We start from the raw sequence: 20094 nt of genomic DNA on the forward strand, positions 1-20094 counted from the left end.
AAAGAAATATATGGACAAATTCGGTATACAGCAAAATTTTGCTGAACGATTTCAACATAAATGGGCAAAATCTGATAAGAAACGATCAACCTGGAGTCACATATATCCAAAGTCTGGCCAGCAACACCAGGTTTGTGGTTGAAGCCGTGACCCCCTCAGTAGAAAAAAATTATACGCTATTTTCCATTATATAAAAAAAAAATTGCCTTGTTAAAAAAATTATATATACATCTTTATGTATGATATCTGTGCAATATGCGAACGCCAGTGTGATACAAACGAAAATTAATTTGAAAACCGATTCGAATGTACAAAGCGCACTAACACAACATAAAACATTGCAATTATAATTGTGCTGTTTTGTGTTAAATAAAACCGGCTGTCCGAGAAAAGCCACAATTTTCCCGGTGAACACGTCTGAAACATCGGACACCACACTCGAACCCTTCCATAATAATAATCAAAAGCCATTTCATACAGAGAATAATAAATTAGTTTATTCTATACATTGCATAGAATACGGTACGAACGGTTTTTATCCCGGTTTCATTTTGAAAACCGACCTTGGAAAAATTGAAACAATAACCGGACGTCGCGCACAGCATTGTTACAGCGTTACTCAATTAACGTGAAATTCAGAGAGTTGTTCTGTCAAAAACAGTCGCGACTTTCCGTTGATTTATATTTCATTTTTCATGCTAGTTTTTCCGACACAGTTGCAGTCAACCGTAGTGGCGTTCGATTTGTCTATATGTGTCGAAATGCATGCGCATACACGCATACGTGTAAACAGAGATGCATTCGATCAATTCATCAGAGCCGGACGTGTAGTATTCGGTAAACAGGCTGCTTCCGTATCAACAGTAGCTTTGGATGGCCAAGTATAATTGTTGTGGCGAAACGCGCGTACTGTGACTGTAATTAATTTAGAGGAATTCAGGCTATCCATATCATACGGTGGTCGTACATCACCAATTATTGTCATTCGATTCATTAGAGGGAGTGCCTAATACAAAATTAGGCGAGCCGCAAACAAAACAGATGTAAATGTATACATAATACGTATAATACGTAATAACAGCTTTATCCGGTTGTATAAGGATCAATATTAAATTACCTTAAATCGAAAATTGAAATCTAAAACTCGAATATATGTATAATGGAACGATGCTTAATTTTAACGATTGTAATTTAGTACTATATAATATATACATATGTTTATTAATTATACAATCAATGTTAAGCAGTTATCATATATGTATATTAAGGATTAAGTAAATTTCAATTCATCATACAAACAGACGTTTTTTGAATTAAGCTGCGGTTGTCAATTAGGGTACTTTTTAAAGCTCACCGGCGGAAATTCACTTAGGTTTAATTTAAAGCGGTTGAAATTTTCCGCATTTAAATCTTCGCCGAGATGAAAATTGTACTCGAGGTTCATTTAAATTATGATAATTTAAAAGTGACTTCACGTTCAACTCCAATGAAAAATTTGCACCAATTTGACGATGCGGCCATATATAATATATGTAATTGACAGGAGAATAATACGTTTGGACAATAATGAAATTCATCAATGGATAATGAAAAATTCAACGGCAGTTTCGCATAATTTGGCTGCGAAATCTCTCAATTCAAGTTGATTAATTATGAAACCAGTCAGATTAATCAGAGAGAGTTTAATAACTTTGAAGCGAGGGGATGCAGAGAGTCGGAGAGGAATTTGCCGTTCCGAGGAATTTTCTCATTGCAGGTACGCACAGCTATGATTCATTCCGGAGATATAGATGAAAATGGTTCAGGAGAAATTCACCCCTTCCGGCGACAGATGTATAATAAGGGGTTTAGAAATTTCAACAAAGAAACTTTATTTTGACTATCTAATGTTACGTAAAATACATACTATATCAGATGCATACATTTAGAAGCTCAACAAAACTGATTTTATTAATGTTGTATTGCATAAGAACTCCAAAAGGAAAAGTATTTTAGTTGGAAATGAATGAGGTTTTTCATAATTGCTAGGAGATTCAAGGAAAGTACAAGAGGAAAACTCTCCACTTAAATTAGTACTGAAATTAAAGTGGTTTCAGAGTAATTGAATTTTATATTAATTTGATTCTGTTGATTACCTATGTATTGTATATATGTATGTATCTACATTATATTGTATTTTTTATATAATATAATATATTACATATATGTATTTTATTTTATTTTATTAATTGAAAAATCAACAGACAGGATGTACAGAGATAGGTATAAAAAACACAAAAAGTAAATAAATAATATATGTAACACCCGAGTCCAATAATAGATTTTTACAAAAATGAAAAAGATAAATATAAGGAAAACAAATTAAAAAGTAAAGAATAAAGGCATGACAAAATATGTAGTACACTGCATAATTAAACTATAGTATTAAAATATTTGGAAAAGGTTATAAGATAGAATATAAGAAGAAATTGAAATTTACAAATATAAAAAACAAATGAAAAAGGTAAATACAAAATAAACAAATGAAATGGAAAGGAATGAAAGCTATAATATGATTAAATAGCACATTACATAACTAAACTAAAGTATAAAAATAATGGAAATATTGGAAAAATAGAATAGAAGAAAAAATGAATCAATCGGTCAAGATTCTCTTGATGTTAGACCTGAATTGATGTAGGGAAATACCAAACAGATCAACCTCATTCAGCTCTCCGTTAAACATACGATAAACGCGCTGCAGATAAAAATATTTTTGGGAATTAGTATTGAAAGGATCAAGTGAAAAGAGTGTAACGCGTCTAGGGTATCGAACTGGGATTCTGAAATTAACCTTATTCAGTAAATCAGAACAATCAAGGAAACCATTTATGAGCTTAAAGAAGAATATAGCATCAGAATGTCGTCGCCTGACAGAAAGATTGTTAAAAGAAAGGATTTTTAAAATGTCGGAAACAGTAGAATGGGTATAGGTAGGAAAAAGGTAGCGTAAGGATTTAATAAATTTAAGTTGAACTTTCTCAATACAATTAATATGGGATAAATAAAAAGGTGACCAGATAATTGAGGCAAATTCAAGGTGAGACCTTACAAAGGAAAAATAAAGTAATTTTAGTACATAAGGATCATTAAAGGGTTTTGTTGAGCGGAGTAGGAATCCAAGAGATTTAAATGCTTTGTTGGTAATAAAAGAAATATGTTCAGAGAAATCTAGTTTATTATTGAGTATTACACCAAGATCCTTAATAGAAGATGACGTGTTAAGGATTGAATGATTTAATTGATATTGATTAGTAATAATTGACTTATTTCTAGTGAAATTTAAAATAGAGCATTTTTCTAGATTAATAAAAAGATCATTATTTAAACAATATATAGAGAATCTATCTAGATCTTCTTGTATCTTATGACAATCGTCTATGGTGTATATAGGTTTGTAAATTTTTAAATCATCAGCGTAAAGAAGTATAAAGGAATGTTTGAAGATGTATGAGATATCATTAATATAGAGTAAAAACAATAAGGGACCTAAATGCGACCCTTGTGGGACACCGGAAGGAATATGTCTAAGTGATGATCTAAAACCATTGAGAATTATGATTTGGTGACGATTTAGTATATACGAAGAGATCCAACGAAATGTATATATGTATATATGTATGTATGTACATACATACATATATACATCTGTATTTTATATTATTTTTTATTTTATTTTTACATTATGTATACATGTATGCTATAGTGATTTCATACCAGCAGTGAAAGTATACTTTCACTGGCATTTTAGGGAATCTATATTCCGAATATTATGCATTCACTTCTGATACTTCTACTAATCTTCTTCTACCTCCAACAAATTACCGACTGAATTGGTGAAAATATACTTCTACTAGTGAAAGTATAATTTCACATACAAATTCATCGTAGCATATAAATAAATAAATTAAATTTTTAATGTAAGCTATGTATGGTGGTGTATTTTCAGCGGTAACTTTTCACACATCACTTGCGAAAGAGTATATGTAAGTGTAAAAAAATAAGGACAGAGACAAAAGAAATGTCGACAGGGCGAAAATGTCAAAATGAGTTCACCGACTGAAATAGTGTGCGAATTATGTTTTTTTATAGTTTGATGGAGCTTTTACGACAGTGAACATTTGGGCCTGAACGTATTTAAAGTGCATATTGCGAAATAATTCATCTACAATGATTAATATGTTATACATAGAATAACAAATCATAGGCACTCAATAGAAAATTTAACGTTTTTAATAATTTGTATAATACAATATCACCATAAAATATTTCTATAGTTTTCTCTGAAGCACTTGGATTTTATAAGAAAGAAATAATTTTATTACTAATTTTTTTGTAAGGAATTAAACCGTAAACGTTAATCGCTAATTCAAAGCGCAATTAAGTTACATTTGAAAGACTGTCCAGACAATTTTGTGTTTGTCATGCTCATCTAGTATGAAGGGGCCTTTGCAAAGACAACAAAATCTTTATATATATTTTTTCAAAATTAATTTCACATTAAGGCATACCAAATACAATAAAAAATTAAAATAAATTCCGTATTATTCTTGTTTACCGCAATAAAGTGACACCACCGCAGGGTGACCCATCTCCGGAGATTGTCGCGTTGAACAAAAAAAGAAAGAAAACGAATCGATTTTCTTGCGGCGTAAATTTTTAACATGACAGGACGTCCTCCGGGGAATGGGTCAGGATAAACATGTTTTCGGGAAGCCGAATTTTACGATAGAAATGAGCGGCGCAAATGGTTACGGCGTGCCGTAATTCTTGGTAGACCCGCTGCTGCGTGTCGAAAGTCCCGCCAGGAATTTATATCCTTGCCCTCGAGATTTAGCTCCAAAATGCAGCTATGGAGGAACGTTATCAGGAAATGGGTCGTGTATTTATTTGTGAAGGATATGTTTCCATCAACGCAACGCGCCAGGCTCATATATTGTATTTCCACGTTGAAATATGAATGTACAAACACATGTACATATGTAGCGATTTTTTGGCACCCTTGGCAAATATCAAATTTGTCGCCCCTTCAATAATTTTTCATTAGAAATATTTAAATTCAACATTTAAAAATAAAATAACAAAAACAAAAAAAAAACAGGTTATTATTTATATTATACATAAATGTCCACATTGACGATTTCGCAATAAATATCATATTATAAAAGGAATCAGTGCACTTAAAACACAATTAAAATTTCGTGGTTTTTATTTTTTTGTCGATTATTAACATTTATTTTAATTTTTATAAATGTTTGTTTCAAATAAATTTTTCTTTATCTAAAACCATATATCTATTTTGACCGGTAACCAATTACATTATTAACAACTTAACTATTATTTATTACGGATACAAAAAACTAAAGACGAATTTTCCGTGAATTTAGCGTTAGCAAAGTCTGTTATTCTATTATCAAAATTGATATTACTTGCTAATTCAATTCCTATTGATATATATATTTTTTATCATATTATACTATTTTCTCGAAAATCCCTAAAATCATTATCGTACCCCTGAATTAATAACGATGATCTATAAATATCCTGTTTTTTTTTGCTGAATTGCAGTGTTAACCTTATTCCATTTATAAAGTATGAGATTCCAAAGATTTAAAAATTCAAGAAACTTATAATTGTACATTTGAAAGTAAAATGGTTTCACAAGCTAATGTGACTTACCAAAAAATTATGATCGTATTTTATGATGTTTAAAACTGAAAGTACATATGTACGTATGTCCTCATATTGATCGTGAACTGCTTCCATTGCTTTCTATTTTGAACACCATCTCGTATCCAAATGTTTTTACAAGCTAATTATGATGAACGATTTTTCCTATATATTTAGTAGACGATGAAAAAAATTAAAAAAGACTTAGTAAGGTTCTGAAAATTTCGTTTTTTTCGGTCAATTTCTCAGTACTCAAAAGTACATGCATAACGCTCCCTCGAACAAAGTACATAATTGAAACATAATATGTACGAACATACATGTAGTATGTATCTAGATACATATGTATGTACATATATACAAATGGATATTTCAAAAACACATCGAATTTTTATTAAATTTTAGATTATTTACTAAAAAAATAAAAATAAAATAGGCGAGGGGCGCCTTTGGCGCTCCTCGCATCGAGCGCCCTTGGAACTCGCCCGTTTGCCATAGCCTCGCTACAGCACTGCAAACATATGTATGTACATACATACATACATATGTACGCATTCTGAATATAATGGAGAATATCTTATTGCGAGGTGTGTTTCATATGTACGAGTATGAAAATATGTATATTTTTATATCCGTATACTAGATTTATTCATCTATGATTGGATTCGAATAATTATAATAAGCTTACTTTAAAGTTCAATAAAATCAACCCCCCCCAAACGAATACAGTCCGAGAGACTCTTTCGTCGGAGAGCGAAACAGTTGACCACATCACTGCTCTGCTTAAAAAAAACCGCAATTTACCTACCAGATTATGGTACAATCATAAATCGAATAAATACATAAATATTATATAATATAATATAATAAAAAAAGTCACTTAAAATAATGAAATTAAAATAACATGTTGTACTTATTGTATATGTTTGTTGGCGAGGGGTAATTCGTTGTCACAGCCAGTGGCCATATGCATGTATTGAGATTCATCTATGAATAACACTTTGTTAATAGGTGACTAAATTGGAAAGCAGACAATTAATTCCACATAAAGGACATTATAGAAAATATATTATAATATAAATTTAAACTTGGTATTTCAAAATCGTCCGTGTTCATTAAGTAAACGCATCGACAGTTATCTTTTAAATCAAGGCATTGATCTTTTTTGCGATATTTAATTGTATCCATTCGTCATGAAACTGATAAAATTTAATTTTTACGTTACGTGTATTGGTGTGATAAAAATATGTAAATATTTTTCGATTGGATTTTTTTATATATCGAAAACATGTAAATTTGGTTGGTAAATTAAATTTAGCATTTTTTTCAGTGAATCACAACAATGTTGCAAATACTTTTAAAATATCATAAATTTTATCAAAAATTAATGAAAGTATCATAAATTTAATTAAAGAGAGGCTATGGACAAATATTTTGTTTAAAATCTATTTTAATGTAAATACATACATATGTATTATATGTATATGAATACAAGGAATAACATTGTAAAGATTCAAATTTTTTCAAGCTTTTGAAATCGAAGGTTTTAAAAGGGAAAAATCTACATTAAAAATTGAAGTTGAATACGAACTTATTTTCAAAGGTTTTAAAATATATTTGTAAACATTCGATGTTCGTAAATTGAAACTGTCCAAAAAATGAAACAATTATAGAATTGCTAATATGTACCGAAATAAAAAAAAATATTTAAATATATTTATATATTAACCAATGACAACGCGCCCATTTCACCACCAGTGTAGAAGGAAGAGACAGAAAGTGATCGCATATCAAATTGTAAAAATCAAATTAAAATATGCCAACCGATGATGTTTTGCCAACCCGATTGCACCACACGAGCCAACATACATATATCACCAATAAACATAACACGCAATGAAACCATAACACACAACAAGTTCGCACACAAAACTTACATTGATTTAAATCGAACAACGTGACCATGTTGGTGATGCAGTGAATAATATGTACGTATGGTATGTTCATCTCCACAATATACTACATATGTATAATACGTGTGTACCTGGCAGACTCGAACAATACACGCGGGAGTCCGTAAGCCTGGACCTTCGCCAACGGTCTATTTTCGGTCGACGTTTCTCTTCTATCCGGGGGACCGCTCTAAAGAAACGCCGAAAATCGGCTATAACCAGCGACAACGAGTCTAGCAAACATACCGGAAACGGAAATTCTCCATGGCGCGATCGAACGAACTGCCCAAATCCCGCCCACCACCCACCCCCCATTTCAAATAGTTACCGACTGTTATAAGTATCTACCTATATATAGTGTATTTTATTTCTCCGTAAATGAAAATTTCAACACAAACGTACCACACGTACGTTGTGTTGAAAGTGGAGTATCAGGAGAAGCTATGTACATACATATGTACGTGGAAGAGGAATCGGGAAATGTGAAACGCCGGTAGTCGGAAAATCCTCCAGAGGTTTTCCCGTTGCAGAAGTTTTCCGCCGCGACTTGGGAATTTGTACGCAACACTTTGGATTACTCGTATTATTGAGTTTTTGACGTAATCAAAGCCAGGACCGGATGCGTGTGTTTCGTTTGGAAATTTGTATATGTATATCGAAACATTTGTAAATAGCGCAGACGTGAACAAATAAATAACGAGTGTATACGTACTACGTATACCGCTCTCGTGTACGAATGATGAATCAATTTCGTTTTATACACGCATATAAAATTATTTATGATCAATTTGCAATGTCGTAAATATATACATAAACTAAACGTACATACATACAATATTGATGAGTATTTTCTAGCATTAAAATGAATTTGAATCAAATGGGAATAAATATCATACGAGACCAAAAATTCAAATGGACGCATCAACATAATTCGATATAATACATTTTTTTTAAATATTACCATTCGATTTGACTATTCGAAGCAGGGATTCTTAACTGAAAAATATGTATCACACTTCCGTTGTACCATATTTACAAATCAAAAAAAACATTTTTTATTGTTTCAAAGAATAAAATGAACAAGAGTCTAAAAAAGTTAAGAACCCCTGTGTATTTGTGTATAATACAGTGCTAACAATCTATAATATTATATTAAGATTTAAAACCTAACACAAATGCAAGCCATTTATTTCATATTAGAGCTTAAAAGCTTCTATTGAAATCGAATTAATATACAAATAAAATCAAACAAAAACAAGACTTCAAATTAAATATGGATCATTATAAGATTAGAATAAAAAAATCAAAATTAAAAATTAATCGTAGCACAATTTCAATTCACACGTTTAAATAATATCGATTTGAGTGCAAAATAAATCGACGGTCAAACTGTTATAATATTCTATAAAAATAATAAAGAAATGCTTCGCCGTTTCATGCTGAAAAAAAGTTAATCGTATTAGTATGAGTGGATGAGTAATTGGAAAAAAGATGTGAAGTGATTTAATGTGAATGAGAGACATATAATATAATATTAGATAGTAGAATATAATAAAAGCAGATTAGTTGGACACATAAAGCAGAAAAAAGCGATAATAGTAAATAGTGACACGAAAATGCAAAAAAGCTCGACAAGAAAAACCTCACACAGACAAACTCGTTCGAGGACAGTTTTTTTTAGTGAAATAAAGAATAAAATACTTACGGCAAATAAAAGGAGTGCGGCGAGCAAAATACAGCAATAGGTGGTACGCCGGAGGCAAGAAAATCGGAAACAGACAATAAATAATATGTAATAAATGAAATAATAAGATAGTAATATAAAAAATAGACACAAGAAAGTTTGCAAGAAGTGATGTTTTTTGTTCAAATATAAATACGACAAGATAGATGTGACGACATTTAAACAACAGGAGCAAGAAGAGGTATGTTTAATAAATACATAGGTAGTGAGTGTATAAATAGAGTGAGTTACTAAAGAAGCGATGTGATATTGATATATCGGATACATTTGTGCGCAAAAATATAGTGTAAGAAAAAAAAAACAAGTATATATGTATATGTAGAACGATTAATAACATTTAGACTACAAGGATATATATTTATAATAATTAAGTCGAATATATAATGTGTATATTATAAAAATGTGGTGTTATTTTTGCGTGTCAATATAATAATAATAATATATATAATGTAAGTATTTATGAGGTTGTGCGTGGAGTACTATTGGAGTTGATAAGGATTCTGAATCTTTCTAAAAAAGTATTTTTGATTTATTTATTAAAAGAACGGAGATTTATTAAAATACATATATTTTCCAGTAGGAAAGTCTTTATACTTTTAATAATGAATTACATATTTTCTATGAATTAAAAATGATCACCAACATATGTATAATATGCATAGGTACATAATATTTTGGTAAATTGAAAACCATATATGTATATACATATATATATATATATATATATATATATATATATATATATATATATATATATATATATTATATATATATATATATATATATATATATATATATATATATATATATATATATATATAAATTATTTTCATATTGTGAATCAGAATCCCCATCTATAAAATCCTCAATATCTTAAAAAAGTAACAAAAGAAACAAAAAAGAAACAGAAAAGAACCATAGCTTACCAGGAGGAAGACGAACTGAAAATTTGCGTTTTGGGGATGGCAAGTAAACTTCGAACATTTCTGTATTGTAAGAAAAAGAAAAAAGAAAACGAAAAATAAGTGAAATTGTGCAAAATCATAAATAACAATAGAATAATAATGACAAAATAAAAATAAACTATAACAAAATAAAAATGAACGAAATTGTATAATACAAAAATGTGTAAATTAAACGGTTCGGTGTTTCATAACAGCGCGTTACGGTAAATGGAGTGAAAACAGATTTTGTTTCTCTTTTCAACGTGTAAACGCTTCGGTCGTTTTATTTCCTTTTGCATCCAGCTGCTGTGAAAAAATATATTAATATACATACATATCCATGGGAAAAAAAGTTATTTGTATCGTACGAATGTACCGGTTTGCGTAAACACGTTTTGGCACAAAAGTGCGGGTCGATAAGAGGTTAAAATGTTAATTTCCTCCTCGGGTACCGATCGCCGCCTATAAATATCGCAATCTGGACTCGCAAATCACCGTAAAACACTCATTTTGGACATTTGGAAGAAATAAAATATTGTTAAAAAAATACACACTGAAACATTTAATCCAGTCGAGACGTTCAACAAAACGCTAAGTAGACTCGTTAGCACCTATTGATCCAGACTACATACATATATGTATGTATGTACATGTGTATGTGAATATATTTTTAAAAAGCACAATCAAACAATACGGTAAATCAATTGAACTTTCAGTTGATGCAAAAACAATTACATGTATACGATTATATTTATAAAATAAAATGCTTTACAATCTATGTAAGTATCGTTCTGTTTTATTTTGCTGCCTTTAAAGGCAACAGTAGGTTGGGTAGAGCAATCTATTGTAAATGAAGAGTCGAACGGATTTTGCCAGACAATTAAATTGAAACTATAATACAATACACAATAATATTATATATACATGTAAGAAAGTGAACAATATAATAGAATGAAGTTTGATTTAACTAAATATTTTTCACCAAGTGATTCTTTGGAACGTATAAATCAATTACATTATTATATTTGAAAATCAATAGAAAAGGACAAAAATTCAGATCGATGAACATTCGAATCAAAATCAGGTCTATACTAAATTTTACTATGTATATACAAAAGTCTTAAAAAAAATACACGAAATAAGAGGTGGGATTTTTGTGTCGCCCTTTATTTCAGCCAGGATAAAAAGAATGCCAATTAGATGTCGTTTATTTCGATTGCAAACTAAAAAATAAAAATAAAACAATTTTTTAATTCAGCTCGTCGTCGCCGTAACTCCAAGTTAAAAGAAAAACGACGAAGAAAACAACCTTGTTTTTATCCAATAGATGTCTGTACTCAATTTTCATTCCCCGTGAGAATAAACTCTATTAAAATAAACCCAGTTTAGAAATTGTCGACGTGGGGCAACCAACGCGTCGCAGGCTTTCGAGGTTGAAAGCATCTCAATCTCTGGAGATTATGTTATATGTATATATATACATATTTCCTATGTAAAAATAACCAAAAGACAAAAATACGTTAACATATAAATATGTAGGTATGTAATTCAGAGAAAAGTTATTAAAGATGGAACGAATGAAACGCGATACCAAAGGGAAGAATTCGTCCAATTCTTTTTAAAACTGATAAGAATTTTAACGTGAAATTCGATTCTTTCAATACTAGATGTATAAATAAGAATGTATAGTACGTACTAGAACTGTGAAAGACTTGATTCAATTTAATATATAAAAGTTAAACGCTTTAGAAATCGGTCGGCATTTGTGAATGGGTAGTTAAGATCTCGAACAATAAGATCGGTTTCAATCACGATAGACTCCTTTCAATTTGATTCGAACATTCATGGTTACTTTTTCGATAATGTACAATTAGGAAGAAAAAAATATCATGTAGTATGTATGTATGAATATATATACGTGAATTTATCATATTTACATACCTATAGTTTTAATGAAAATACAACTTAAAATAAAATGACATTCTGAAACTGTACATTTTTTGTCTAAGCACATTTTAAGTATATATGTATTTTATGATTAAATTCAGAATGATATTACATGTATAAAATATTTTATTATTTTAAGTTAAGTTGTTAAATTTTTACAACATTATTATTTTATACATAAAATGTGACAAAGAAAGAAATATAAATTTTTAAATTAGTTTTTCATAATAGCACATTGGTATAAAAATGTATATTTTTACTCTTCAAATATGTAAATTTTTAGGATAGTTTTATACCGAGCAAGTATATTTACATTATTACGATGAAAAAAAAATCAGCACTACCCAAGCTAAATTCTAATGAAAAATTTATGTTATTTTAAAAGTTAAACAATTAAGAATCATTATTTAAAAACTATTTTAATTTAAAATATAAAAAATAGGCATATTAACTTGAGCGTCTCCAAAAATGACCCGTTTTTTTAGACAGACTAATTTTCTTTATATTTTCAGCATCAAATGTCACTCCAAATTTCATTTGACGCTCGTTTCGTACCAGTTTTTTATCATTTCAATAAAAAAAACATTTTTTATCGCACGCTGTCATTGTAAAATATCACCGGACATATACGGGGTAAAAAGTACGATTTATTACGACAATATATTTTCGAATAAATTACTGCAGATGTATGTATATATATGAACTTATTTAGCGTTCCTTTTTAGCGCATTCAATTAGGCACGAAGCTGATTTAATAAAAAATTGATCGATAAGGGTTAAATTAACCTGAAACACCATGTCGGCAAAGCATCGACGAGACGTTTAATATTTTATTAAAAATGAATTTTACTTTAAAATATCTACAAAAACCGGGAGCGATTATGATCGTGTATTGTTTGTAGCCCAGAGTTAGATAATGGTCGTGTGATATGTTGATTATACACCGCGGAAATATTATTCGACACAAAGGAATAATTAATGGTTGTGTATGCACCCGTAATTCTACCCCGTACAATATTGTTATCATGGATAACATAAAAATATGTACGTATAGGTAACGTATTATACAGTATTTCTGTAGTTTTATTATATTATAATAATTAAATTGAGAAAATCGAAATAGAAGAGGTAGATACATACATATGTACATATATATGTATGTAGAAAAAGCTTCCTATAAATGCTAATTAAGGTATTGACTGAATCGCTATTGTGGTTGAAACGTAAAAATCGAATTGAATTTTCATAAAATATTAGGTAATTACGCTAGATGAGATATTGATCATTGTTTTTCAGCAATTATGTATTTTTATGAATGAAAATTGTACAGGGTAACGATTTTATAATAAAAGTCGTAAATTAGAATTTCTGCAAATTAACGCCTCCTTCGTGACTCCCCAAAAAGGGTTTTTAAATTATGATGTAAACTTTATGAATAAATTAAACGGGGTTGGATAATTTATCATTCGAAAGCATGAATAAATAAAAAAATAAAATAAAACAATAAAAAATGTCAAGTTACCAAATAAATGGAAGAACGTTTGATTTCATATAGAAGTTCATTATTGCAAATATACTTGCTTGAAATTTCAATTTATATTAACAAATAATTAAAAGCATACATTTTATGTATCTCAAATAATAAGAAGTGAAACATAGAATAGGCTTGTAACAACAATAATAAGTAATTTTTACAAACCTCTTTTATGTTTTTATTAAAATAATAACTAAACCTGACCTCAGATTTAACCACAAGTTCAATGTGATTTACATATATGTAAGTATTTTTTATTATCTATGTATGTGCTTGAGTAAAGGTTCACATCGTTTGTGTATGTATAGGTTATGTACTTTCAAAGTGCAATATTAAATATACATACATATATAGCTATATATCTAAAATATTCAACTCTACTTTCACTGGATTGTTTTCTTGTGCTTTTATAAAAAGTGCAAAAAAAAAAGAAATTTTACCCAATAATCAAACAACAAAATAATACATTTGTATAATACATCTGGTTTTGAAAAGCTTCTGAAAACTTACAAAAATACAATAAAACATTACACGTTTATAATGCATTATTACTGCCGAAACTGAGTAATGCATTAATATTTTTAAAAAAAATTACCTCCAACCATTTGAGGATCACCGAGATTGACGTAAAATAAGACATCTTTCTCATAACTGTCCTCTTCGATGATGCGCAGGGGTATGAACTTCCTGCAAAGAGAAAAAAAGGAAAAAATCAAACTAGAGAAAAGATTTATGTACCTTTTGAATAAAATGAAAGTGAGATTTATTCGAGCGAAAAGTATAATATACGACAGGGGTGGTCTTGAAAATCAAGCAGTCCCCGTCTGGAGTTAACCACGTCTCTATAATAGGATTAGCACATAATTTTGTCGAGTGTTCGGCAACAAAGAGGCCCAAGCATTCCTTGCTTTTACGTACAAGTATATACTGATTTATTGTGTCATAAATCATCCTTTGAAATCGCACTTAGTCGTTCCTAAATTTTTGCGCCGCAGAATACGGATTCATCATTCGCGAAAATCGCACCTAGCGAATAGTTTTGAGGCTTTCCGCAACTAAGTCATCAACCGCATTATTTATCTCAGCTTGTTGTAGATATATGTATGTATTGTAAACGGAAAAATAGTTCTTTGGAAATTTACACATACAATTTTTTAATTTGATTTATATTAATTTATAAACGATCTCTGCAACAACCTTTAAAAAGCGTATCACATTGTAAATCATGCAATATAAAATAGAGTTGCAAAATGATCGAAAGCTGCCGAAAAATAGGTTTTAGCGGTATTTGACCTTAGTTGGAGTTTGACGTGGCAAGGCTATTTTTTCCGTTAAAGTGCGTTTTCCGACTCGGCAGTTTTTCTTTCGTTTTATTTTATATTTTACACGTAACTATTTATTAGAAAGGCGAATTTATTACGCTGAAAAGAAAAGAAAATAACAGTCATCGTCCGCCCTTGAGGTACATATTTGACGTTGAAATCGAACCGACTGCAGTGACGTTGTTCAGAAACATTCAACATTTTTATTTTGAAGGTATATACGTACAATGTACCTACAGTGAATTTACGATTAGCATTCAGTGTACGAGTCTTTGTGTTTTATAACTGGAAAAATAAGAGTTTTGATCCTCAAAATTAGTTTTCAAGCCGGGAGCTACGAAGGGAATTACGTCGTGAAATTTAAATAACGATGTCTATTCATACACTGTATATACATACATACATACATACTGTAAGTACAACACTATTGAAGAGAGTTGATTTTCAAATTAGACTGGGATGATTTATATTTTAAAACTTTGTGATTTTACTTTGAATGACATTTTAAAAATGTATTGTAGACAAAGGCAGATAAAATTAATAAATTAAATGCCGATTTATACAATTATTACACACGATTATTTAACACTATTTTATTCAATATAATAACAAAATTAATCAATTTGAGTCGATTTAATACAGTTAAGTTACACATTGAAAAGTTCATTAGAATTGAGAATCTTATAGATATCTAAAGTTTAAATAAAAAATAAACAATAAAACAAAAAATGTATGTATCATAATCAAATAATATAATACACCAAACAATTAAATAAGAAATAAATCCGTATGTTATATAAAATTAGACACCAAGTCGTAACATATTATTTACCATTTTCGAATAGGTTACATAATCATTATCGAGCATTATAAAGGTCAATTATCCTTAACGATCAGCCGTTTAATAACCAGTTAAGAGAGCTTGTGATACAGGATTTATGAGTACTTACTCATTTAGTTAAAATCAAAAATCAATCTAGTACTCGTCAAATTATTTTCCCCCGCCTTTAATCCCCCTCCTTACAACAAATTATGTAAAATTATGATCTAAAGTAAACTTCTAAAATTATTTTTATCTTGGTGACATTACGGGATTGCCTCAAGGGGACATTTTCATATAGCCAACTTTGTACACATTATGTACCATACATAAATTCATAATATTATTGTAAATTTGAAATCCAGTTCAAATAAATAATTGTGAAAAATGAAATTAGGTGGCCAATATGACAAGAAATGTTTTAACAATGAAAATTAATTTACTTTGATAGTGATCCAAAGTTTGGCCAGCAACACTGGATCAGATTTCGAAACCGTGACTGGTCAGTTGTTAGAATTATATACTAACCACTGAGTCATGTTGTTGGTATTTATAAATATGAATATTAAAAAAAATGCTATTGAACGAGAATTAAATATATTTACATACAATAAATCGCCTGTATTGAACAGTTATTTAAATAAGCTCAAGCTTATTTAAGCATGGAGCGTGTGCTTTTCAATCCATTTATGCGAATAATACGAGTACATGCTTTATATATAATACATACATATATGTATATAAAATCTAAATGAAATGGCACAAACGTTAAAACACAGATTATCGGGACTGCGGCATAAATATTTCCAATATGGCGACCGACCGGGCGAGACAGCTTGGCAACATGGCTGCCGAACGAGATATCTAATCTATAATTTGGAAAGAGACTTTGTATGTATGTAAATATCCTTGGTCGTCGTCGTCGTCGTCTTCGTCGTCTTCGTCGTCCGTAGATCGGTGACGTCATCGAACACGTGATTCGATTTTTTTTTTTTTTCGATCCATGGGCGCCGATTTTTTTTTTCGTTTCAATGGATTCACCCCCGCGGGGGCGCAAGGCGAGTAGTTTCATGGGGCCCCGCCAGGGGCGCCACAAGGGGCGCAGCCCCGTGGGGCTCAAAAGGGGGCGCCACAAGGGGCGCAGCCCCGTGGGGCCCCGAAGGGGGCCCGGGGGGCCCAGCCTCATGGGGCGCAGCCCCATGGGGCTCAAAAGGGGGCGCCACAAGGGGCGCAGCCCCGTGAAGCCCCGAAGGGGGCGCGGGGGGCCCAGCCTCATGGGGCGCAGCCCCATGGGGCTCAAAAGGGGGCGCCACAAGGGGCGCAGCCCCGTGGGGCCCCGAAGGGGGCCCGGGGGGCCCAGCCTCATGGGGCGCAGCCCCATGAGGCTCAAAAGGGGGCGCCACAAGGGGCGCAGCCCCGTGGGGCCCCGAAGGGGGCCCGGGGGCCCAGCCTCATGGGGCGCAGCCCCATGGGGCTCAAAAGGGGGCGCCACAAGGGGCGCAGCCCCGTGGGGCCCCGAAGGGGGCCCGGGGGGCCCAGCCTCATGGGGCGCAAGCCCTAATAGGCATTAACTAAGGGGGGCGAAGCCCTAGACGGCAATTAATCATGGGGGCGCGGAGGGGCGAAGCCCTAAAAGGCAACTGATCATGGGGGCGAAGCCTTAGACGGCATTTAATCATGGGGGCGCGGAGGGGCGAAGCCCTAAAAGGCATTAACTAAGGGGGGCGAAGCCCTAAACGGCAATTAATCTTGGGGGCGCGGGGGGCGAAGCCCTAAAAGGCAACTGATCATGGGGGCGAAGCCTTAGACGGCATTTAATCATGGGGGCGCGGAGGGGCGAAGCCCTAAAAGGCATTAACTAAGGGGGGCGAAGCCCTAAACGGCAATTAATCTTGGGGGCGCGGGGGGCGAAGCCCTAAAAGGCAACTGATCATGGGGGCGAAGCCTTGGACGGCATTAAATCATGGGGGCGCGGAGGGGCGAAGCCCTAAAAGGCATTAACTAAGGGGGGCGTAGCCCTAAACGGCAATTAATCTTGGGGGCGCGGGGGGCGAAGCCCTAAAAGGCATTAACTAAGGGGGGCGAAGCCCTAGACGGCATTTAATCATGGGGGCGCGGAGGGGCGAAGCCCTAAAATGCATTAACTAAGGGGGGCGAAGCCCTAAACGGCAATAAATCTTGGGGGCGCGGGGGGCGAAGCCCTAAAAGGCAACTGATCATGGGGGCGAAGCCTTGGACGGCATTAAATCATGGGGGCGCGGAGGGGCGAAGCCCTAAAAGGCATTAACTAAGGGGGGCGAAGCCCTAAACGGCAATTGCTCATGGGGCGTGGAGGGGCGAAGCCCTAGAAGGCAAAGGCTCAGGGGGGCGCCGAGGGCGAAGCCCTAGAAGGCAAAAAAAAATTTTGATTTTTTTTTTTGATTTTTTAAAAATTTTTTTTTTAATTTTTTTTTTATTTTTTTTTTATTTTTTTTTTAATTTTTTTTTTTGATTTTTTTTTTATTTTTTTTTAATTTTTTTTTTTAATTTTTAAATTTTTTTTTAATTTTTTTTTTTTTTTAATTAAATTAGCTTAGTCATGTTTAAGCGGTTTATATTATAAACACTGAGCGAAGCCGGGTAATACAGCTAGTAACCAATATATTACATATATATTATAGATATTATATATTATAGATATTATATGACGTACACATGTGTGTATGTTGAGTACAGATATATAATAAGACGAGCGCATGCCTTATGTTAATGAACGGTCTGAAATCTTTTACGATTGGAGCGAATAAACTTCAGCAGACGCCACCGTAACGACTCTATTAATTTTTCTCTTAATACCCGGCCATTAATTTCATCAAGTATTCAAATATTTGCAAAATGGCGGCCGGCGTGTAAATATTGCGGTCGGGCCCGTTTATGCGATTCGAATCGAATTTTCACACCCAAATTAATCATATTATACAAACGTACATGTGTATGTATGCATGCACATATAAATGGGATTGGAACAATGACCTGTATTTGAAACGTTATTGCGAGATGTGCGCTCGTTTCGGATGCATCTATGTAGTTGCATTGCGATAAATCTGATGATGTTTTAGCACTCGTTTGCGGAGAGAGATTCACGGAAAAATATTACGTTATATTTATCGAATAGCAGATGTGTATGTAAATTTCGATTGTTTATAATATACTAATCCTAATACTTGTTGATAAACGTTCGCCTGCAATGAGATGAAACATAATAATCATACCGGTTTTCAGCGTAAATACTGAAATATTTATATACTCGTTATGTTATAACTACGAGTGAATTATTCGCAGCGAAATATTTTTTTCTTAAATATAAATACATATATTATGTATATTATATCAAGATCGCAATTTTCTCTCAAAATTCCAAAACGATTAACCGCGAAAAACTAAACTGTTAAAAGTTGGACGTTTAAGTTTGAATTTTCCACTCGTTCGCTTGAAACTTTAGGATCTCTTTTGTCTTTGTTAGTTCAGCTGAAAATTAAGGCTCCCGTGCATACACAAAAAGCAAATATACACACAAACATACATATGTATATGTGATATGTTGAAATAGTACGAAGCATTTTAAATCAAACTATTCAAAGTAATTACTGGATTTAAATTTAATTGTCCTAAATTCAGTCACTTATTAATGGAATATTTTTAATATACATATGTACATGTAGTACCTTCATATTCCATGATTGAAAAAAACATAATCCCGTAATCTCGGAATTGAAAATGTTTCCATTTATTGAAATCTCCAATTCAAACAAAGAAATAATCTTCAATAATCAAATTACTTTTCAAAATCAAATGTTACTTTGTTTAGAATATGTACATACATATGTATATAAAACATTTGTAAACACATATAAAACATCATCAGCTCATCGTCAGTCACCCTTATCCTTTTAATTTTTACGAAGCCACAATTGAAGGACATTTTGTAAATGAAGCTTACGAGATTGTCTGAATATTTTTATTAATTTTTAAATTAAATAAATTGCCATACAAATATGTATATGAACGTATATTTTTTTTATAAAATTAATGGTACAACATTTTACATCTACATATTTCCTGCCCATGAAAAATACACTTCTT

General features: G+C 32.1%; 1 protein-coding gene across 8 annotated transcripts in view; it reads right to left on the bottom strand.

Moving 5' to 3' along the window:
- Calx (sodium/calcium exchanger 3) overlaps nucleotides 1–20094 on the bottom strand; it is a 148047-nt gene that overhangs the window by 42662 nt on the left and 85291 nt on the right. For 5 of the 8 annotated variants that reach the window (XM_077429564.1, XM_077429563.1, XM_077429562.1 and 2 more), the window contains exons 2-3: nucleotides 14426–14517; nucleotides 10332–10391 (exon numbers count right to left, since the gene is read on the bottom strand). In XM_077429564.1, the coding sequence (XP_077285690.1) occupies nucleotides 10332–10391; nucleotides 14426–14517 (152 nt within the window). The remainder of the gene's footprint in view (nucleotides 1–10331; nucleotides 10392–14425; nucleotides 14518–20094) is intronic. The other 3 variants (XM_077429568.1, XM_077429566.1, XM_077429567.1) reach the window with 1 other exon arrangement.

Source organism: Arctopsyche grandis, chromosome 4, assembly GCF_051622035.1.
Source record: "Arctopsyche grandis isolate Sample6627 chromosome 4, ASM5162203v2, whole genome shotgun sequence".
NCBI classification, from domain to species: Eukaryota; Metazoa; Arthropoda; class Insecta; order Trichoptera; family Hydropsychidae; genus Arctopsyche; species Arctopsyche grandis.